The sequence below is a fragment of the Ochotona princeps genome, chromosome 16, assembly GCF_030435755.1.
Source record: "Ochotona princeps isolate mOchPri1 chromosome 16, mOchPri1.hap1, whole genome shotgun sequence".
NCBI classification, from domain to species: Eukaryota; Metazoa; Chordata; class Mammalia; order Lagomorpha; family Ochotonidae; genus Ochotona; species Ochotona princeps.
In genome coordinates this window covers 13,602,756-13,625,380 of record NC_080847.1, presented here as the reverse complement: position 1 = coordinate 13,625,380, position 22,625 = coordinate 13,602,756, and the positions used below count along the sequence as shown (strand labels likewise).

The following is a 22,625-nucleotide window of genomic DNA, read 5'->3' as shown; positions in this document are numbered from 1 at the left end:
GTAAACTATCGCTAGGGGTGGGTGCGTGGGTGGTGTGTGTGTGGGTGTGTGGGTGGGATGTGTGTGTGGTGGGTGGGTGGGTGCATGGGATGTGTGTGTGTGGGTGTGTGTATGGGGTGTGAGTGTGGGTGCATGGCGTGTGTGGGTGCGTGGGTGGGATGTGTGTGGTGGGTGGGTGGGTGCATGGGATGTGTGGGTGTGTGTATGGTGTGTGTGTGTGGGTGCATGGCGTGTATTGGTGCGTGGGTGGGATGTGTGTGTGGTGGGGGGGTGCGTGAGTTGTGTGGGTGTGTGTGTGGATGCATGGGGTGTGTGGTGTGTATGTGTGGATGGGTGCATGGGGTGTGTGGTGTGTGTGGGTACATGGGGTGTGTGTGTGGGTGCATGGGGTATGTGTGTGGTGTGGGTGCGTGAGTGGGGTGTTTGGTGTGTGTGGGTGCAGGGGTGTGGGTGGGGTGTGTGGTGTGTGTGGGGGTGCATGGGGTGTGGGTGGGGTGTGGTGTGTGTGTGCATGGGGTGTGTGTGTGGTGTGGGTGGGTGGGGGGTGTGTGGGTGCATGGGTGAGGGGTGTGGTGTGTGTGTGTGGGTGCGTGGTGTGTGTGTGTGGGTGTGTTGTGGTGTGTGTGTGAGTGATCTTCAGAACAGGGCTGCCAGAAGCAGCCCAGGGGACGAGTCACTCTTCTGGAAGGAGTGGTTGATTGTAGTCTCTTGGCTACCAGTCCTTGGCATCCCTGGGAGTCCCTTTCTCCCACACCTTGCTGTGTGGTTGCAGGCTGCTTCCTCTTTCCTTTCTTTCTTTCCTTATTTTTATTGGAAGGACAGCTTTATAGAGAGTGTAAGATCATCCATCCTCTGTTTCACTCCTCAAGTGGCTGCAATTGCTGGAGCTGAGCTGATCTGAAGCCAGGAACTAGGAGCTTCTTTCGGGTCTCCCACATGGGTGCAGGTCCCAAGTCTTTAGGTTACGTGCCACTGCCTTCCCAGGAAGTGGAGCAGCCAGAACACAACCTGGCGCCCATATGGGATTCTAGCACTTGTAGGCTGAATATTAGTCAATTGAGCCATTGCTCCAGCCCCTGTAGGCTGTTTAAGGCTCTTTGTTCTCTTTAATAAATCAAGTATGCCCTCGCAGCATGGTTGTGAACATAAAGACCAGTGTGTTAAGGTCCCCAGCCTAGTCCCTGGTAATGCTGATGGAGAAGCTCTTGGGCCATGGGATGATTCAACAGGGTCAGGCAGGGCCTTGGCATACCACACACTATTGGGTGGTTCGGCAGCCAGTCAGTGGGCCACTGAGGACCTGTGGAAGGTAAGGTAGAGCCCTTGTAAAAGAGCTCACACACTTGGTGGGCAGCAGCAGCTGGGGCAAATGGGGTGCTCAGAGTGGTGGCCTGAAGCCCTAGAGGAGGGCCATCGGCATCACCATGGCAACCAACCCTGGGGAGCTGTGGGGATAGAAACATACCAAGGTCAGTGCAGCTCTCAGCCGCCTGCCCCTCGCTGCTCTTTCACCTGTGTGTGTCACCCTCCTCCTCACTGCTGACCGCTCTCCCGCCTGTGCTGGTAAACTGCCATCGTCCAGGCAGCTTCCTGGCGCCGCTGTGATGCGTGGACTGAGCTAGCTCTGTGCTCGTGGTCCCGGCAGTGCCCACTGCAGTTGCCTCCTCAAGAGTGGGGTTGGGATGGGCACTTGTTACTCTGAGGCCAGGCGGGGTCCTTGAGTCTTGGGCAGAAGAGACGGAGAACAGAAACACACAGATGGTGACCAAGCAGGAGGGCGGGAGCCAGAGTGGACGGCAGGGTTTGCTTGAGACGTGCCAGGACACATCTTAGCAGTGGCTGCAGCCCCTGGCAACATCTGTGCTCAGTGGGAGTGGGCAGGCCCCTGACTGTCAGGAGGTTAGTAGTTAACCAGAGGCAATTCTGTTGGGACTACACAGGTCCCCCAAATGCTACTACTCTTTGTTACCCAAATTCTATGTGCGTTAAGAGGATAATAGGAAAAGAGAAGAGTGGCTGCAGCATTATCTGTGTTGCTCATAGAGGCTGGGGTGGAGTGTATGGCTGCCACGTGGGGACCAGGAACACTGGTCCCTACCTCCTGGCCAGGGTTTGCTTCTGCAGAACCCACGGGAAGGCTGAGCAGAGTGCTGAGCAAGAATAGTGAGAGTTCCAACTGGCAGTAAGCACTCACTAGTGGGCCAACTCACGCCTGCCACCCAGGTGTGGGGTGAGTGAGATACCGGGGTTGAGGGGTGGGCCTTTGTGCAGTGTTGGGAAACATCACCTCCTATTGGCTGCCTGGCTGATAATCCACTGATGTCAAGTGTGGTTTTCTTCTAGGTTTTAACGGAAGAGGAGAGAACCCTCTCCAGGGCGGCCTTGAGGGACATCTTGGACCAAGTCTATCAACCGCTTGCAGTCCGGGAATTACTCATCCTGCAGGGGGGACCCCCCCAGGTACTTGGGCCCAGGGACTGTTGGGGTGAATTTCTGCTGATGATGTGTGGCATTCTGTCTGTGCCTGGAAGATTTAGTAGCAGTTGTTCTCTGCTTCATGGTCAAATTAAGCCTTACTTTATCTTCTGGATAATTAAATAGTGGTGTTTATAAAACTCAGTGACATTTTTAGGGTGATTTATTTATTTGAAAATCAGAGTTACACTTGATCTTAGCCAAAAGGCTGAGAAGTAATGAAAATTGGAGCTAGAGGTAGGGGAGATGGAAGTTTTCCATTCACTGTTTACTCCCAGGTGATCACACTGGCCAGGGCTGGGCTAGGTCCAAATGTTGGAGCCAGGAGCTTTTTCCTGGTCTGTCATATGGGCAGCAGGGCCCAAGCACTTGGGCTGTTTTCTGTTGCTGTTCTAGGCACATTAGCAGGGAGCTGGATTGAAAGTGAAGCAGCTGGGACTTGAGCTGGCACCTGCCTGCCTCGGGATATCTTCTATAAATATTTATTCATTTATTTTTTTTATCTACTTGAAGGAGTGACAGAGAGAGGGTGGAGGAGAGAGATATCATCTTTCCTACATGCGTGACATCCAGAGCTGGGCTAGATTGAAGCCAGAACCCTGGAACTCCTCCTGCATCTTCACATGGGTATTGGGGGCCCAAGCACTTTAGCCAAGTACTTCCAGCACATGAGTAGGATATTGGATCAGAAGAGGAGTAACCAGGACTCAGCTAAGCACTCCAGTATGGGATCTGGGAATCCTAAGCAGCAGTTTAACCCACTACACCAAAGGACCTACTCAGCTCCGCATTAGAATTTTTAAATAATATTAATTTTTTAAAGATTTATTTATGTATTTGGAAAGGTAGGTATACAGAGAAGGAGAGATAAAGAGGAAGATCCGTCCATTGGCTCACTCCCCAGATAGCTGCAATGGCTGGAGCTGAGCTGATCCAAAGCCAAGAGCTTCTTCTGGCTCTCCCGTGTGGGTGCAGGGTCCCAAGGCTTTGGGCTGTCCTCGACTGCTTTCCCAGGCGACAAACAGGGAGCTAGATGGGAAGTGGAGTAGCTACAATACGAACCAGTGTTCATATGGGATCCTGGTGCATATAAAGTGAAAACTTAGTCACTGAGCCATTGTGCTGGGCTCCCCATTAGGATTTTTAAAATGCCATTTTTTTAAAAGATGTGCTTTTTTTGAAGATTTATTTATTGGAAAGTCAGATATACAGAGAGGAGGAGAGACAAAGATTTTCCACCTGATGATTCACTCTCCAAGTGGCTGCAGTGGCCAGAGCTGCACCAATCCAAAGCCAGGAGCCCGGAGCCTTTTCCAGGTCTCCCATGTGGGTGCAGGATCCCAAGGTTTTGGGCCATTCTCGACACTTTTACAGGCCACAAGCAGGGAGCTGGATGGGAAGCAGGACTGCCGGAATTAGAACCAGCACCATATGGGATCCTTGTGCGTGCAAGGCAAGGGCTTTAGCCGCTAGGCTACTGTGCCGGGCCCAAAGATGTATTTTTTTTTTTTTTTTTAAGATTTATTTATTTATTTGAGGTGAAGAATTACAGTGAGAGAGGGAGAGACAGATCTTTTATCTGTTGGTTCTCTCTGAATGCACCAGGCAGGCCTGGGCTAGGGTTGGGACAGGAGATAGGAGCTTCAGGAGCTTCTTCTGAGTTTCCCATGTGGGTGCAGGAGCCCAAGACCTTGGGCCATCCTTGGCTGCTTTTCCTGGCCGTGAGCAGTGAGCTGGAGCAAATGAAGGGAGGCACTCACAGGAGTGTCACAGCTGCTGTCTTTACCTGCCGTGCCACCAGGGCAGCCCTCAAGATGCATCTTGTAAAAACTATCTGCAGTTGTGAACTGGGCAGAATGCCTGAGTTCTGGTATGCGGTGTATGCCGATAGAAACAGGCCAACCACAGTTTGAGCCAAAGGCAGGAAGGGATTTGTATTTGGTGAGCTAAGCCAGGGACAAGATTATCATGGGACCAAAACCTAGTGTTCCTAAGTAGAGAGTGGCAGGTTTTCTGGGATTCACCTTTTGACGAGACATACCAACTCATGAAGTTTCAGGGAATCTCCTGGGAGGTTGTACTGATTTCAAAGGAGGCAGGCGCCTGTGCTCGCCGAGGTGTGTGCAGTTGGGAGTGACTGAGTTTTGACGTGGCTGTGAGGCAGTTCTTGGCTCTCTGTATCAGAGGTGCAGGTGGAGGTAGCAAGCCCCTCAGACGACCCCTTGACAAGGTGCGTGGCAGCCACTGTGAGTGCTTAGTGGTCAGTAATCTATACTCGGATTCAGTCAAGGTTAGGTTGCTTGCCTTAGGAGAGTGTCGGGGGAGGTGTTGAAACCGATTTAATTTAGGGTGTGGGGCGTGGCACAGTGAGCTGCTGTGTGGGACCCCCGACGTCTCCTATCAGAACACACGTAGTGGTGTCCCACCTCTGCTTCCCAGCGCAACTTCCTGCTGGTGCATCTGGGAGACAGCAGGTGATGCCCAAGCCCTTGGAGCCGCTGCCGATCGATAAATACATCTCAAGGAAAGTTGGAATTCTGTGAAATGCCACTGATTTACTGAATTTTATTTCTCCTTTCTCAGAGTATTGCTCAACAAAGTTCTGTAAAGGAGAGTGTCTTTGCTTTTCCTTTTTTAAGGAAGAGTACGCTCCAGAAGTCTGTGTAACTCACTAAGTTGTCAGCAAGACTCAGCACTTTTTAAATAAATAGTGCGCACCTGTCCTGGCCATTCAGCATTCTCAGCTCCCCTTTCTTGTTTGCAGACCTGCATGGACGGGAAGACACAGCCCAGGACACGGGCCCCGGCGTGGCTGCGGCGTCTCTGCGGACAGCTGCTCTCTGAAAGGCTGCTGCGGCCCAGCGGTGTGCAGGCAGTGGTCCGGGGCATCCTAGAGGGAGCAGGCGGTAAGAAGTGTGGTCTCTGAGTCCCTTTGAATTGGAACCTGAGGTGGGTCATGATATTCCACATTGGCAAAAACCTGGAGGCTGCTTGGTGAGCTGCTGTTTGAGAAGAAACTCATTTTCTGGCTATTTTTCTACTTAAAGGTAGGCCGGCTCAGTGGTAGAGTGGTTTTGAGAGCCGGCTGCTACATTTCCAGTCCAACTCCTGGGAAAACAGCAGAGAATGACCCAAGTCCTTGGGTCCTGGCACCCCTTTGGAGACTGGAAGAAGCTCTTGGCTTTGGACCAGCCAGCTCTGACTGTTGCTTCCATTTAGGGAGTGAACCAGTGGATGGAGGAACTGCCTTGTCTCTCTCCATAACTGCTTTCTAATAAAAATAAATCTTCAAGTATTGTTAAAAAAGACTTTTGTAAAGGAGTCTTTTGTTTCCTTAAAGTTTATTTATTTGAAAGAGTGACAGAGAAGGAAGGGGGGGCAGAGATCAATCTTCCATCTTCTGATTCACTCTCCAGGTGCCCGCCATGGCCTGGGCTAAGCCAAGCCAAGCCAGGAGTCCTGAATTCCACCTGGGTCTCCTGTGTGGGGCAGGGACCAGCCAGGGACCCCAGTCTGCGGCAGGGACCCCAAGACTTAAACCGTCTCCTGCTGCCTCTTAGGGTGTGCTGTAGCAGGAGGTGGAATTGGGAGCCTTGCTGGGACTTTAACCCAGGCACTCCATAAAGAACGCAGGCATCCCAGTTGGTGTCCTCATCTCATACCTTGCCTGGTTTTGGGAATCATTTAAGGTGATTCATTTGGTGCTTCTTCCTGTGCGCCTGTGGTTGTAGGCAGTTTTAATGGAATGAGGTGCACCGAGAAGCAGAAGGGCACTCAACATTGAGAAGCTAATGTCCCGATCATACTGGGGTTACTGAGGTGGCTACATGCCAGTTCTCCTCTGGTCTTCCCAAGAGCCTGTGTCACAAACAGTCCAGAGAAGGAGGGCATCTTATTAGAGACATCAACAGATCTCCATCAGGGAAAGAAACCCTTATTGGCTGAGTTTTAAGGCCCATTTTTCCTGTGGGGCTTTACACGGGGTGCTGCCGTGCGTGTTTGACGCCTCTCTCCCTTTGGCAGCTGGGGCAGCCGGAGGGAGTGACGCTGAGGCGACTGCCGCAGACTGGAAGAAGTGTGACCTGATTGCCAAGATTTTGGCCTCTTGTCCCCAGCAGTCTCTTTCCCCAGAGAGTTACTACAGGGACATCTGCCCCCAGGTAAGTGCTGCGTGTGGCTTTGTGGGGTCGTCCACCTCCTTGCGATGGAGAGCCCACATTGCTCCTTGTTGGAGGCAAGCAGGGCGGCAGTGAAGCTCACTGTTCAGTGGGTGCCGCCTTCTGTCTTGAGTTTGAAAGGCACAGAGACAGAGTGCGTCCTCTGCTGGCGCACTCCCCGGATGACTGCAGCAGTAGGGCCTGGGCCAGGGACTCAATACCGGATCTCCCAAACAGGGGCATGTGGGGAGCGGCCGACCCATGTGTATGAGGGGCCGCAAGATGGCGGCTGGCCGAGTGCCAGGAGGCGGGATTTGTCCCGCCAGTAGGCAGGCAGGAAGTCACAAGGATAGGCTAATGCCCCCTTGCTGCGATTGCTGGCCTATCAGATAGCGCCCCGTGGACCCACGGGCAGAAGTGATTGGTGGAGAACTGTATATAAACAGCCCGTTTTCGGCAGTAAACCTTTTGGTTCGCCCTCTTCCTTTTGTTTGCCTGTGGCTTTTTTCGTTCGTCTTTTCGTTTGCCTTCTCCTTTTTGGTTCGCCTTCTTTTCGGTTCGGCTTTTTGTTCGTCTGTTTGTGTGTGTGCGCCGGTCGCGGTGGCGATTCCTGTTTCTTCTAGGCCCTTGAGATTCCTCATCATTTTAATGTTGCTGCAGGGTGGTGACAGGGGCAGGAATCCAGTGACCTGAATCCTCCCCAATCCCTCCTCCTGTAGTGGCCGAAAGCTGGAGTCAGGTGCCAGAGCTGAGACTCAAAACCAGGGATTCTGCTAAGGGATGTAGGCATCTTCTTGTTTGTTGAAAAAATTTATTTATTTGAAAGGCAAATTTAGAGAGAAAGGCAAAAGCACACCTTCTCTCTCTCTATCTTTCTCTGTCTGTCTCCTCTCCATCCTGTGGTCCACTCCCCAAAGGACTGCAATGGCTGTCCCTAAGCCAGATCAGAGCTAGGAGCTAGGAGCTTCTTCTAGGTGTCCATTGACTCCAAAACAGTCAGTCCTCCATTAGTACCCCAGGTGCATTACCAGTGAGCTAGAACAGAAGTAGAGCGGCTAGGACTTGAACCAGCACCCATATGAGATAGCAGGACTTCAGGTCTGTGGCATTTTTTGTAAGAACTGTTTCCTTGAAGAGCAGCATGTCAAAATGCGTACGCCGAAAGAGACAGATATTCCTTCCATTGCTGTTTTCTTCGGATAACTTTAATGGCCAAGCTAAAGGCAACAGCGGGGAACTCTAGCCTGGTCTCATATATGGTGACAGGGATCAAATACTTCAGCTACTGTTGTTGCTTCTTGGGACACTTACTGGCAGGAAGTTGGATCAGAAACGGAGTAGCCAAGCCTCTCACGATAGCCTAGCAGCTAAATCCTCACCTTGGGTGCCTGGGATCCCATATGGGCACCAGTTTGTGTTCTGGCTTCTCTAATTCCCATCCAGTTGCCTGCTTATGGCCTCCTGCAATAGAGGATGGCCCAAAGCCTAGGGACCCTGCGTCCACATGGGAGACCCAGAAGAATCTCCTGGCTCCTGGTTTTGGGTTGGCTCAGCTCTGGTTGTTGTGGCCGCTTGTGGAGTGAATTAACAGACAGAGGATCTTCCTCTGTTTCTTCTCTCTATATATCTGACTTTCCAATAAAAATAAATACATGTTTAAACATAAAATATTTAATAAAAGGAAAAGAAATGGAGTAGCCAGGTGGTGAACCAGGCATTCTGATATGGGATATGAACATTCGAAGCGGGGTCCTCACTGCAGTGCCACACAGCTGTCCCAAATATTTGAGGCTAAAATAGGCTCTTATGTGGGGTAGTTCAGGCAGAGCTGTCTTTGAGCCGCTAATTTCATTTGGCAGTGCAATGTATAATGACAAAAATTTGAAGGAAAAGCAATGCGAAGAAATTAGGGAATAAAGTAATACATTTTTACCAATAGCTTGAAAATGGTTATTTTTGAGGAACTAATAACAATATGAGAAGGCTTTAACAATATATAAGACAATGTTGTATGTGATTTCAATTTAAAAATCAATTTTTATAAAGATTTATTTATTTTCATTGGAAGGGTAGATTTACAGAGAAGAGACAGAAAGATCCTTCATCCTCTCCACTGCAGCAGCTGGAGCTGAGCTGATTTGAAGCCAAGAGCCTCGTGCTTCTTCCAGGTTTTCCACTTAGATTTAGTAATATTTGGCAATCTTTTGTACTTGGGCCAACTTTTTGCTGCTTTATCAGAAACATTATTAGCAAGCTGGGTAGGAAGTGGAGCAGCCAAGACTCCAGCTGGCAACTGTATGAAATATTGGCACCACAGGTGGCAGCTTAATCTACTACGCCACAGCACTGGCCCAAGAAAAATATATATTTTTTAAAGATTTATTTATTTGTATTGCAAAGTCAGATATACAGAGAGAAGGAGAGTCAGAGAGGAAGATCTTCTGTCCGGTGACTCACTCCCCAAGTGAGCCGCAACGGCCGGTGCTGTGCTGATCCGAAGCCAATAGCCCAGGAGCTCTTCCGGGTCTCTAACTCGGGAGCAGGGTCCCAAGGTGTTGGACTGTCCTCAACTGTTTTCCCAGGCCACAAGCAGGGAGCTGGATGGGAAGCAGAGCAGCTGGGACTAGAACCAGCGCCCACATTAGATCCCGGCACATTTAAGTGAGGACCTCAGCCGCTAGGCCACGGTGCTGGGCCCCAAGAAAAAAAATTTTTCAGAGAATATATTGGAAATATATACACCAAAAGCATTCATGGTGATTGAAGAAGGCTTTGTTAAAATAGCATTGTAGTGCTGTGGATTAAGTCTTTCCTTGAATACCACATCTGTTATCCGAGTGCCAGCTTATGTCCCAACTGCTTGTGATCTAGCTTCCTACTAACATGTTTTCAAAGTGTGTGCATGGTGGCTTGAGTGCTGGGACTCCCATGTGGGAGACTCTGATGTGGTGCTGGGCTTCTGGTTTCCACTGGCCAAGATCTGGCCTTTTGGGGTCAGAACCAACAGATGGAAGCTTTAGCTCTCTGTCTTTTCTTCTCTCTCTATTGCTCTGCTTTTCGGATACATAAAAAAAAAATCAAAAAACCAAAGAAAAGCTAATAGTAAGAATTTCATTTTTTTATAATATTGATAAAAGTATTCAACACAAACTACAGCTTCCTCAGCCCTCCTGCCCTGTAATATTGGATTGTTAAAGAGAAATCCCAAGCATACATTGTGGTGTAGTGGGTTAAGCTGTTGCTTGTGATACCCCATCCCATAGACGTGTAGGTTTGAGTCTAGCTGGTCCATGTCCAGTTTAGCTCTCCTCTAATGTATCTGTGGAAGTTGTGGGAGAGGGCCTAAGTCCTTGGGTTCCTGCATTCGTGTGGGAGATCTGGCCCAGTCCTGACCATCACAGCCATTTAGGGAGTGAGCCAGCAGATGGAAGACCTTTGCCTGTCTTTCCCTCTCTGCTGGTAATCCTGCCTTTCAAATAAATAAGTCTTTTGAAAAAATTCTGCCAAGTTGTTATTACAGTAAGTTCCTTTTTTGGGGTTTAAAGCAATGAATGCTTTTTCTTCTAGATTCTGGACTTATTTCACTTTCAAGATAAGTTGACGGCACGACAGTTTCAGAGAGTTGCCACCACGACCTTTCTAACTATGTCGAGAGAATGCCCACAACTGGCAGCAAAATACCTGCTTCAGCCAATGTTGGCACCTCTTCACCGATGTGTGCATATAGCAGGTGAGGGGGGACACTGGGAGCTGGCTGGTTTTCCCCTCACTGTCTTCCATAACTTCAGGTTACAAGTGATTTAGGTCTGTTGTGGTTCATTATCTTACAGTTTCACTTTTCCTCTCAGCTTTCTACATTGAAGAGTTTACTTCATGGAAATTTGAAGAAAAATTCTTTAGGTCACACACAAACCACTTCCTTCAGGTCGACCAGCTGTTCACATTCTGGCCACCCTTGCTTTCTCTTTCTACACTTGTGAACCTGCCTTTCCTCGGACTCGTGAGAGTTGACTGTAGATATCTGGACATTTCAGCAAGCATTGTTTCCAAAGAAAAATGTCAGACTCCTACCTAATATGATGGGATGATTACGTTAATGGATGATCCATTTAGTATGCAGATTTTGTTTCAGTATCTTGAATTGTTCCATATACTTTCTTTTATAACTAAGTAAAAATTTTTTGGTTATTTGAGGGGAGAGAGACAGAAAGAGACAGACATCTCCTGTTGGTTCACTCTCCAGATACCTGTAATGGCCAGCCTGAGTCAAAGAGCTGGGCACAAAATGCAGGTCTCCCATTTGGCTGGCAGGAACCAGACTACTTGCACTGTCACCTGCCACCTCCCAGGATGCACATTAGTGGAAAGCTGGAATTGAGAGCAGAGCTGGGACTCAAACCTGGGCACTTCAGAATAGGATGGGGTAGCCCAACCAGTGGCTTCAGTTACTAAGCGGAAGGTGGAATGTCTGTCCCCATAGCTGTTAGTTTTGTTGAAAGGTAAGGAGACAGAGAAACAGACAGACAGATCTCCCATCCACAGGTTCATTCCCCAAATGCCTGTGGCAGACAGGGCTGAATCAGGCTGAAGCCCGGAGCCAGAGCTCAGCCTGGGTCTCCCATGTGGCCACAGACACCCAGCTGTAAGCAGAGATGGATGGAATAGTTTCTTGTCATTGAACAAGAAAGAATGCAGACTGAGACATCTGAGAGAGCATGCCATGTCCCTCAGACTGGAAAGGCAGGGTGACCTGCCTTCATGGACAGGATGCACCTGGCAGGCCAGGTGGGTGGCACGGGAAAGTCAGAGCATGGAGGGTGCAGTTTGCGTTCCGACTGGGGCTAATGAGGGAACGGGCTCCCGTTCTTCCCGCTGTCCCTCCCCACCCCACCTTCTCCAAGAGTGGGATGTAAAATCCCTTGCAGGGTGCCAGTGCTCAGTGGTGTCAGACTGGGGAGCTACCCAGTGAAGAGCAAGAAACTTCCATGTGCTTTCCCTCGAGGAGGAGGGGAAGGTTTTTCTGCCCAGTGTTATCAGGGTAGGTGAGCAGGCTGGTGCTACTAAGAGAGGAGCCTTGGGGGGAACTCTCCTTGGGGGGAGGCTGAACCTACCTGGAAAGTCATTAGGATTCGGATAGGACTTCATAGTGTAGAGTACTGGGCTGCTTCTGAGTTTCTATGGACGCTGTGTTCTCCTTAGGCCATTCTTTGCCACACACAGGCTGATTTCGAGCTTCTGACCTAGCACGGCCCTCTGAGCTTCTACCATCTTCAGCTTCCCAGGGTGCGCAGTAGCAGAAAGTTGGAATTGGGGAGCAGACCTAGAACTTGACCCAGGTACTCTGACGTGGGATGAAGGTATCCCAACAGATGTCTGACCCACCAGGCTCAATGCCCATCCTCACAACTGTTTTAAAACTCCAGAGCCCTGGCAGGAATCCCACACTGCCATGGCTGAAGATGCCTGTGTCCTCTGTCAGAGCACCTGGATTCTGTACCTGGCTTTGGCTCCTGACTCCAGCTTCTCGCTAGCGCACACCCTCTGATTCCTGCCTCCCATGTGGGAGCTCCTAGCGCTGGGAGGCCCAGGCCAGGCCAGCCTAATGTGGTGGACATTTGGGGATTGAGTCAGCACATGGGAACTGCTCTGTTTTTCTGCCTCTCAAATAAATGAATTAAAAAAAGCTAAGTGGGCTGGTTGCATGGCTTTTTTTCCTGGTTTTAGGTCGTCCCTATGTTTTCATGGTTCCATCCAGGCTAAGTGTTTGTCAGACCGTGTACTGATGTTTTCCCTCAACACGTCACATCACAGAGCACACAGTTTAGTGTCAGTTTTTTCATTGTTCAATTTCCTCGTGCGGTTCAGATGGTAACAACATTTCTTCATGGTAAACATTGGCTTCCCCTGTAACAGCGACTGGTCTGTAGGTAACCATTTGCGTCCCATGGGTTCCCTGTTTCCCACAGTCTATCATCCTATGGCTTGGTACCCATTGATGGCCTGGTCTTGTTTCTTTTATTCTGTCCTAGTGTTGGTCGGTATTATTCCATAAAAAAGAGCTTACTTTGCTCTCTACCTCATAGATCCTCCCCACAGCCTTTAAAAAAATCTGTTTTAGTTATTTGAAAAAGTGGAGTTACTAGAGAGGTGGGGTCTTCTATCCACTGATGTACTCCCCAAATGGCCAGTGGTAGGCCAGGCTGAAGCCAGGAGTCAGAGATTCATCCTGGTCCCCCATATAGTGTAGGGTTCCAAGCACTTGGGTTGTCCTCTGTTGCTTTCCACGTGCGTTAGCAGGGAACTAACAGTGCGATGGCTCAGTGGCTAAAATCTTCACCTTGCAAGCACCAGGATACTATATGGGTGCTGGCTCGTGTCCTGGCTGCTCTACTTCCCATCCAGCTCTCTACTTACGGCTTGGGAAAGCAGTCAAGGACGGCCCAAAGCCCTGGAACCTTGCATCTGTCTGGGAGACCTGAAAGAAGCTCCTGGCTCCTGGCTTTTGATCGACTCAGCTCCAGTTGTTGTGGTCACCTGGGGTGTGGGAGTGAATCAGTGGTTGGAGGATCTTTCTGTCTCTCCCTTCTCTCTGTAAATCTGTCCAATAAAAATAAATGTCTTTAAAATATGACTCCTTAGGCTTAATATCTCCTATATGCTGAGGTGCTGAATGCGTGTAATTTTGGTTTTTATTCTTTAGAAATTCCAGAGCGTGATATGATACCAGGGACCATTTTGGTAACAGAAGAAGAACTTAGTAGATGTATTGAAGATGTGTTTAAGGTTAGTAATTCAACTTACTAATGTTTTTACCTAGTACTCGGATCTGAACGTGTAAAATAATTTTGCCTTTTAGCTATTGTTTCAGGAACTGGAATGATTTAGTTTCAAGCTATGAACTCTTTTCACTTTGAAAGCTAAAAACTAAGCTGATTTCTTTGGGGAACAAACTGGAATAAATTTAATACCCTGTTAATTTCATCATTTGCTTTGACTATTAAGATGATTTAGATTCTCTTAATGGCATATCCAACTGGTAAAAGCATCTTTTAAAGAAATTAGCAGAGGTGTATTCAATACTGATGGTTTTCCAAGAGTGTGCTAATGTTGAATCTACTTTGTAACTTTTTTGGAAAATGGTTTATTTGTTTATTTGAAAGCCAGAGTCAGAGAACAGGAGAGATAAATCTTCTGTCTGATGGTTCACTCCCCAGATGGTTGCAACGCTTCAGACCAGAGCTCCTTCCCATCATCCCACATGGGTGGTTGGGGCTCAGTTTCTTGCGCCATCATCCACTGCTTTCCCAGATGAATTAACAGGACGCTGGATTAGAAGTGAAGCAGCTGGGGCCCAGCACGGTAGTCTAGTGGCCAAAGTCTTCACTTTTTATATGCTGGGATCCTATAAGGGCACCGGTTCATATTCCAGCTGCTCCACTTCCCTTCCAGCTCCCTGCTTGTGTCCTGGAAAGGCAGTAGAGAATGGCCCAAAGCCTTGGGACCCTGCACCTGTGTGGGAGACCTGGAGGAAGTTCCTGGCTTCAGATTGATTCGGCTCTGACTGTTGCGGCCATTTGGGGAATGAGCCAGTGAATGGAAGATCTTCTCTCTGTATCTCCTTCTCTCTGTAAATCTGACTTTTCAACAATATAAATAAATCTTAAAAAAAAAAAAGGTGGAGTAGCTGGCCCTTGAACAGTGCTGTAATCTGGGGTGCTAGCATGGCAAGTAATGGTTTAATATGCTGAACCACTTGCCAGCCTCTACTTTATACCTTTGGATAGTAATTACCATCATAAAGAAGTGTAAGAAAGTTAATCCTGCAAATTGTTATCTGAATATATGATTAAAAATTAAGGAATATGTAATTAATATGTTCTCAATCTCTTTTTGAAAAATTTTATTTGTTTGAAGGAGGAGTTACAGCAAGAGAGAGAGGAAAGAGAGAGAGAGAGTATGTGAGATCTTCCATCTGATGATTCATTTTCCAAATGGGCACAACAGTTGGGACTGAAGCCAGGAGTTTCATCTAGGTCTTCCACCTGGGTACAGGGACCTACACTTGAGTTATCCTTCATTGTTTTCCCAGGTGCATTAGCAGGGAGCTGGATCAGAAGTGGAGCGGTCGGGACTCAAACCAGTGCCCATATGGAATATCAGCATTGCAGGCGGCAGCTTAACTAGCTGTGCTAAAATGCTAGATCCTATAGTTGTAATCCTATACACATAAACATATGTACAAAATTACTCTAGACAAAAAATGAAATCTGCTTTTGGTGGAGTCAATTGTCAGAGCTGGGGTAAATGCTTTTTAAAGTGTGTTTTAATAAATTCATGCTAATGTTTTACTATTAAAAATGCTTATATTGGTAAATAGCATTCAGAATTATATTCCTTATAAAATGATGCATTGGCTGTTTCCCATATGGTGAAATATGAAGTTAACATATAACCCCATGATTTCCAGATGAATACTCAAGGGGAAATACATGCAGGGGCTGGCATAAGGGAGTAAGGCCACCACCCATGACAATGACATCCCGTATAGGTGCCAGTTTGAGTCTCATCTATTCCATTTCCAATCTTGCTTCCTGGGAATGTGCCTGGGAAGGCAGCATAGGATGGTTTAAGTACTTAGGCCCCTGCACCCATGAGGGAGACATTGCAGAAGCTACTGGCTTCAGATTGGCCTAGCTCTTGCAGCCATTTGGAGAGTGAACCAATGGATGGACCATCTGTCTCTGTCTCCTTTCTCTCTGCTTGTAACTCTTCCTTTCAAATAAATAGATTTAAATGCACACACACACACACACACACACACACCCCAAATGGATATGGATATAGTGTATCTTCCCATTACCACTCCCACAAAGGGCGGGGAACCTAGCTAGGCTGGTCAGGAGTTAATTTACAGCCTCCTACTGTAGACACTTGATGAAACACCGAGTGTTGATTATTCTGGAAGCCAGAAGGGGCGCCGAGGATAATTATTCTCCCTCTGAGGTTTTGGCAGCCCAGCTGCAGTTGGAAAACAGAGGAAATGTGTATGTTGGAGGAAAATGGTAAACACTGTGTAGAATTTAGCAACAAAGGATGTGTTGTGTTCATTAACTCTCTGCTAATACTAAATTATAGAGTACAGCTCAAACGCAGGAAATAAGCAAAACATCTGGGCTGGGTGAATTGATCCAGCAACTCGCTGGGTAACAAGAGGGTGTTTAATTTTAGAGAGGCATTTAGGAACGCTTCCAGGTTATTTTTTTTCCTTCCTACTCCACCTTTTTTATTAACCGACTCATTGAGACTGAATTTATATTATAGTTTTTCCATTAAAAGAGTAGAATTCAGTGATTTTTAATAGTTGTAGGGTTTTGGAACCATCATCACAATTTATTTCAAAATATTTTTTTGCAAAACTCCCCCTTCCCACAGAAACCCCATATCCCGTTAGTGGTCTTTCCCCATTCTACTCTGCTGCTAGATGTAGGCAACCACCACTCTATTTTCTGTATCTCTACGTTTAACTGCTCTGGGCTTTTACCTTAAGTTAATACAATATGTTGTCTTAGCATGAGGTTTTTAAGGTTCTTCTATATCAAAGCTTGAAGTGGTATTTCAGTCCCTTTTTTACCAAGTAGCATTCCATTGGATGGACCATATTTTGTTTATTCTTCTGTTGATGTGTATCCAAAATACACATCTTTCATCTGCTAGTTGACTCCTCAAATGCCCACAGTAGCCAGGGTTTGTCTGGGCTAGATCCAAAATCCAGGAACTTCTGGGTCTGCCATGTACTTGGGTAGCAGGAACCCAAGTCCTCAGGTTGTCATCCATAGCCTTCCTGGGACACTAGCAAGAATCTGGGTCCCTGAGGAGGGACTTGATCCCAGGCACTATGATGTGGTATGTGGGTGTCCCAAGCAACAGCCCTGCCACTGTGCCACAGCGTCTGCCCCATCTGGCTCTTATGTTCCTGTGCCATAGAAATCGATGTACTGGTTTCTGTGTATGTGTGTTCTAATTTCTCTTGAGTACATGCTGAACAATGGAACTGTGGGATCGTACAGAGCCCTGTGTACCCCTGGAAGGACCTCCCAAGCTCTTTTCCCCAAAGTGCACCATTCTGTGTTGCACCAGCAGTGTGTTAAGGTTTGTTTCCTTGCATTTTGGCCAATACTTGTTGTTGTCTTTTTGATTGTAGCCATCCTACTGGGTGGGATCTCACAATGTTTTAATGTATCTTTCCCGGAATGGCTAATGTTGCAAAACTGCTTTTTCATGTGCTTCCTGCCCGTTTTGCATTGTCCTTGAGGGAAATGTCTGCGTCCTTTGCATTGTTAAGTTGGTTTTTTTGTTTTGTTTTGTTTTGTTTTGTTTTGTTTTTAACCTATGGGTTGAAGATTGGGACTCCTGACTATGAGAGATCCTTCTTGCTAGTCAGTCTCCTCACAGGGCTTTCCCTGCCTCCCCCTGCAGGAGGAGTGTTTGTGGTCACCAGCCTGTTCACACATTACCCTGGCATCTTGCTTTGCACCTTGAAGTCTGATTTATCTTGATGCCTCATGCTTTGCTTGTCATTTCTAGTATGACATCCGTTGTGTATATGCTGTTCCAAGCCCCCTCCAGCTACTGACTCAAAGGCTGTGCACTGCCCCAGAGCCCCTTTGTTCAGGAGCCACCTGCTTCTTTACTTTGCACACAGTCCTGGTCAGCCTGCTTGTCTCATTTTTTTTTCCCCCAAAGATATACAGAGAGGAGAAAAGATGGAGAGGAAGATCTTCCATCTGATGATTCACTCCTCAAGCAACCACAATGGGCGGAGCTGAGCTGATCCAAAGCCAGTAGCCAGGAACTTCCTCCAGGTCTCCCACACTGGTGCAGGATCCCAAGGCCTTGGACCATCCTTGACTACCTTCCCAGGCCACAAGCAGAGAGCTGGATGGGAAGTGGGGTTGCCAGAATTAGAACTGCCACTTGTGGGATCCCAGCGTGTGCAAGGCGAGGACTTTAGCCACTAGGCTGTAGTGCCAGACCCTGCTTGTCTCATCTTTTTTTTTTTTTTTAAAGATTTTATTGTTATTGGAAAGCCGGATATACACAGAGGAGAGACAGAGAGGAAGATCTTCCATCTGATGTTTCACTCCCGAAGTGAGCCACAGCGGCGCAACGGGCCGGTGCGCGCCAATCCGATGCCGGGACCAGGAACCTCTTCCGGGTCTCCCACGCGGGTGCAGGGTCCCATAGCTTTGGGCCGTCCTCGACTGCTTTCCCAGGCCACAAGCAGGGAGCTGGATGGGAAGTGGAGCTGCCGGGATTAGAACCAGCGCCCATATGGGATCCCGGGGCTTTCAAGGCGAGGACTTTAGCCGCTAGGCCACGCCGCCGGGCCCCTTGTCTTATCTTTTAAAGAGCATAGCCAGTTGCTGGCTCGTGGTGCAGTGGTTTAAGCCACTATTTGTTATCCTGGCAACCCACAGTGAAGCAGTGGTTCAAGTCCCAGCTGCTGTACTCCTGATGTACTTGGGAAAGCAGTAGAAGACAACCCAAGGGCTTGGGTCCAATACCTATGTTGGATCCTCAGATGGAGTTAAGGCTCTTGGCTTTCACCTGCCCCTGCTCCAGGTATATCAGACATTCAGGGAGTAAACCAGCAGATGTATACAGAAGATCTCTCTGTGTGTTTAACTCACTTTGCCTTTCAAATGAAACAATAGCTCTTTATTTTTAAGACCATAGCAGAATTACAAATAGCAAATCAGAAGTTAGAATGAACGGAAGAGGTAGTGCACACAACAAGAATGCAGAAAAACTCCCCAAAAAGGGTTTGTGATTTGAAAAGCAAAATGTGTTAAGGCCACTGTGTTCCATACACTTGGCTTAAAATGGTTGGAATTGATGGGCTGGTGTGGCGGTGTAGTAGGCTGGTCCTTTGCTTGCAGCGCTGGCATCCCATATGAGTGCCGGGTGAAGTCCCAGCTACTTCACTATCGATTCAGCTCTCTGCTTATGGCCTGGGAACGCAAAGGAAAATGGCTCAAGTGCTTGAGTCCCGGCACTCAGGTGAGAGACCCAGAGGAAGCTCCTTGCTTCTCATCAGTCCAGCTGTGGCTGTTGTCACCTTCCAGGGAACGATCCAGCAGATGGAAAATCTGTCTTGTTCTCTTTCTCTGTCTCTTCCTGTTTGTCTCTGTAACTCTGAATTTCAAGTAAAATATATCTTAAACAACAAAAAAAAGGCGGTTTAATAGGAGCACATTGGTACTTCCAGGGCCGCACCTTCCATCCTGTGATTGGTGTTTGCTGGTGGGAGCAGTTCCCAGGCTCGGCTGCTGCACACACTGCTGGGGTGGAGCACGTGGTGGGAGAGCCCTGGCTCTGCAGAAGAGGAGATGGCTTAGTGCATGGGTGTGCCAGTCGGACCTGGTGAAATGCAGTGAGAACTTGGTGTTGCTGTTCGTGGGTCCTCCACATAAATGATTCTCCTTATCTCCATGTGTGTACCCTCTGGTAGAATTATCTTAGCCACAAAGGGGCCATGCAGCTCCAATAGCCTTCCGTCCCGTGCTGCTCTGCTGTCTCCTACAACTCGGTGTCTGGGTCTGTTCCCTAGGATTCCTAGATCTTTTGTCCTTTTTGGAAGGGGAGAAAGTTAGGGTGTGTGTTTTCCTGCAGAGTTGGAGAAAGGCCCAGTGTATGCACATGGGTTTCTTTGGAGCCTGAGTGGAGAACTGCAGCTCTGTTGCATTTATTTATTTAGTTAGTTTATTTAGTTTATTTTGTTTATTTAAAATGCAGGGAAACAGAGGCCCCTGGTCTGCTGCCTCATTCCCCACATACCTATAATGGCCTGGCCCAGGCTGAAACCAGGGGCCAGTTCTTCAGTTTTGGCCTCCCAAGGACCCAGTCCCTTGACCCAGTCCCACTGTGCGCATTAGGGAGAAGCTGGGATTGAGAGCAGAACTGAGACATCAGCTGAGTGCTCAGGTGCAGGCTGCAGACATTCCTGGCAGTGACTTCATGACCGCACCTAATGGCCCCCTCGTTCTTGGTTGGGACGTCTCTGGCCAGGTCCCAATGGAGGGAAAGTGCTTCCTTTCGGTATTCTTCACAGTCCTGACGTGAGACTTCCTGAAAGTGGGAAAGACCAGGAAGTGCTTAATGAGCTGAGTTTCTGCAGCCTCATTTCCATTTTATCTCTGTTTCCAGATTCAAAGAATCTTGACTTTAATTATCCAAGTCTGTGCCCACATTTAATCTGAATAAATTTCTAATTACAGTTACTCTGTCAGATTGGAAATTTAACTCTTCTTTCTGAATCTTTAATGAGTTTTGCAGAGCAAGTTCAAAGAATGGAGTTTGGGAACTGAAAGGCACTTGAAATTACCATGCATGGGTGCTTGTGTCATTTTGAATAGACCTCACAGTCATCCCTGTATCTGAGAACAGCTGGTTCCACGGGCTCCCCACGGACTCCCAAATCTCCAAATGTATAGGTCCGTTATTGAAAATGACAGAGTATTTGCTAGTAGCCAACACACTCCTCTCACGTGAGTGTATCTTAATTACCTCTAGAGTACTTACAGTACCTAATACAAGTGAGTAGCATATAATGCGGCTTTCTCTGTCTTTCCTTCTCTCTGCATATCTGCCTTTCTTTTTGTTTTTTTTTTTAAGATTTTATTATTATTGGAAAGCCAGATATACAGAGAGGAGAGACAGAGAGGAAGATCTTCCATCCAATGTTTCACTCCCCAAGTGAGCCACAACGGCGCAACGGGCCGGTGCGCACCGATCCGATGCCGGGAACCTGGAACCTCCTCCGGGTCTCCCATGCGGGTGCAGGGTCCCATAGCTTTGGGCCGTCCTCGACTGCTTTCCCAGGCCACAAGCAGGGAGCTGGATGGGAAGTGGAGCTGCCGGGATTAGAACCGGCGCCCATATGGGATCCCGGGGCTTTCAAGGCGAGGACTTTAGCCGCTAGGCCACGCCGCCGGGCCCCATATCTGTCTTTCTGATAAAAATCCTAAAAAACACTTTTTGAGGGGGCTGATGCTGTGGCATAGTAAGTAAAGCTGCTGCCTACGACACCTGTTTGAGTCCTGGCTGCTGCACTTTGTATCTGGCTTCCTGCTAATGGGGAAGGTAGTGGAAGATGGTTCAACTGCTTGGGTCCTTGCTTTCAGGTGGCAGACCCTGAAGAAGCTCCTGGCCTTTTCTTTCTCTTTCTGAAACTCTGCCACTGAAATAATCTTTCTAATATATATAAATTAGAAGATATATATATGTGTGTATATATATATATATCTTCACACACATATATATATATATATGAAGAGCCTTGTGGTGCAGTGGGTTACATTGCTGCCTATATTGCCAGTATCCTATATGAATACCAAGTCCTGGCTATTCCATTTCCAATCTAGTTCCCTGGTAGTGCACAGGGGAAAGTGTGAACAAATGGCCTAGGTGTTTGGTTTCTGTCACCATATCGGAGACCAGATAGAGTTCTAGACTCTTGGCTTTGGCCTGGCCCAGCCCCGACTATTGCATCCTTTTAGGGAGTGATCCAGTAGATGGAGGATCTTTCTGTATGTCTCCCTGTCACTCTGCCTTTAAAATAAATAAATCTTAAAAATATTTTTAAGATTGATTTTTATTAGAAAGTCAGGTTTAAGAGAGAAGGAGAGACAGAAAGAAAGATCTTCCATTCACTTGTTCACTCCCCAAGGGGCTGCAACAGCTGGAGCTGCACCAATCCAAAGCCAGGAGCTGCACCAATCCAAAGCCAGGAGCCAGGAGCCTTTTCCAGGTCTCCCACACAGGTGCAGGGTCCCAAGGCTTTGGGCCATCCTCCACTGCTTTCCCAGGCCACAAGCAGGGAGCTGGATGGGAAGTGGAACAGCTGGAGTAGAAACTGGCACGCATATGGAGTCCTGGCACATATGCAAGGCAAGGACTTCAGCCACTAGTCTGTTGCGCTGGGCCCCAAAATATTTTTTTATCCAGAATTGGTTTGCTGTGTGCATGCAGAATGTGTCAGAACAGAGGGCTGGCTGTGTTTTGAAGAGCAGTTGTAGGTTCACAGCAAAGTTGAGCAGGAGAGCCCAGCACAGTAGCCTAGTGGCTAAAGTCTTTGCCTTGCATATGCTGGAATCCCATATGGGCCCCGGTTTGTGTGCCGGCTGCCCCACTTCCCATCCAGCTTCCTGCTTGTGGCCTGGGAAAGCAGTGGAGGATGATCCAAAGCCTTGGGACCCTGCACTGGCATTGGAGACATGGAAAAGACCCCTGGCTCCTGGCATCAGCTTAGCTCTGGCCGTTAATAGCCACTTGGGGAGTGAATCAGTGGACAAAAGATCTTCCTCTCTGTCCCTCCTTCTCTCTGTGTATCTGACTTTACAATAAAAACAAAACAAAGCAAAAAAGCAAACTTTCACAAACAATAAGTTGAGCAGGAGTTCAGGGAGCTGCCTTGTGGACCTCTGCCACATGGGTGGTACACTTGTTACAGCTGATGAGCCTTCATAGACAGGTCACAATCACCCTGGGGTCACAGTTTCCTTTAGATTTCACATCCTGTGGGTTTTGACAAATTATTTACTCATTTTATAATAAAGGAAATTAAGTCCAAACAACTGAATGCAGAAGTTGACCTGGAACTGATCCTCCTTTGTCTCTGTCCCTCAGGCTCCTTTAATGTTTTCACATGTGACAAAGTTAAGTGCAGATGCTTTACAGTGAGAAGTTAGCTTCCTTTTTACCTGTGGCCCCTCCTGAAAAGCAATTATTCTTTCTGGAAATTTGCATCTATACCCGACCTTGAATTACAATCAAAGGAAACAGCCTGCAGAGTAGCGGGAGCTGCAGGTTTTAGGTTTCTGACTGCTTTGGCTCAGGCTGCGGTGTGGGGTGAGCAGTGTCTGGGCCTTGGAGTCACATTGACCTGGGCTGGAATCTGGCTCCATGGTGGCCTGTCCATGGGACATCAGGTGG

The 22,625-nt window shown here is 48.0% G+C and overlaps 1 protein-coding gene across 6 annotated transcripts in view; it reads left to right on the top strand.

The window, feature by feature from the left end:
- The window catches only part of TANGO6 (transport and golgi organization 6 homolog), a 189,492-nt gene that overhangs the window by 7,689 nt on the left and 159,178 nt on the right, over positions 1-22,625 (top strand). For all 6 annotated transcript variants that reach the window (XR_009246848.1, XR_009246849.1, XM_058675022.1 and 3 more), the window contains exons 3-7: positions 2,344-2,460; positions 5,240-5,381; positions 6,499-6,635; positions 10,200-10,362; positions 13,333-13,415. Coding sequence is in view for 4 of the 6 variants with exons in the window: in XM_058675022.1 (XP_058531005.1) it covers positions 2,344-2,460; positions 5,240-5,381; positions 6,499-6,635; positions 10,200-10,362; positions 13,333-13,415 (642 nt within the window). In the remaining 2 variants the exon portion in view is untranslated. The remainder of the gene's footprint in view (positions 1-2,343; positions 2,461-5,239; positions 5,382-6,498; positions 6,636-10,199; positions 10,363-13,332; positions 13,416-22,625) is intronic.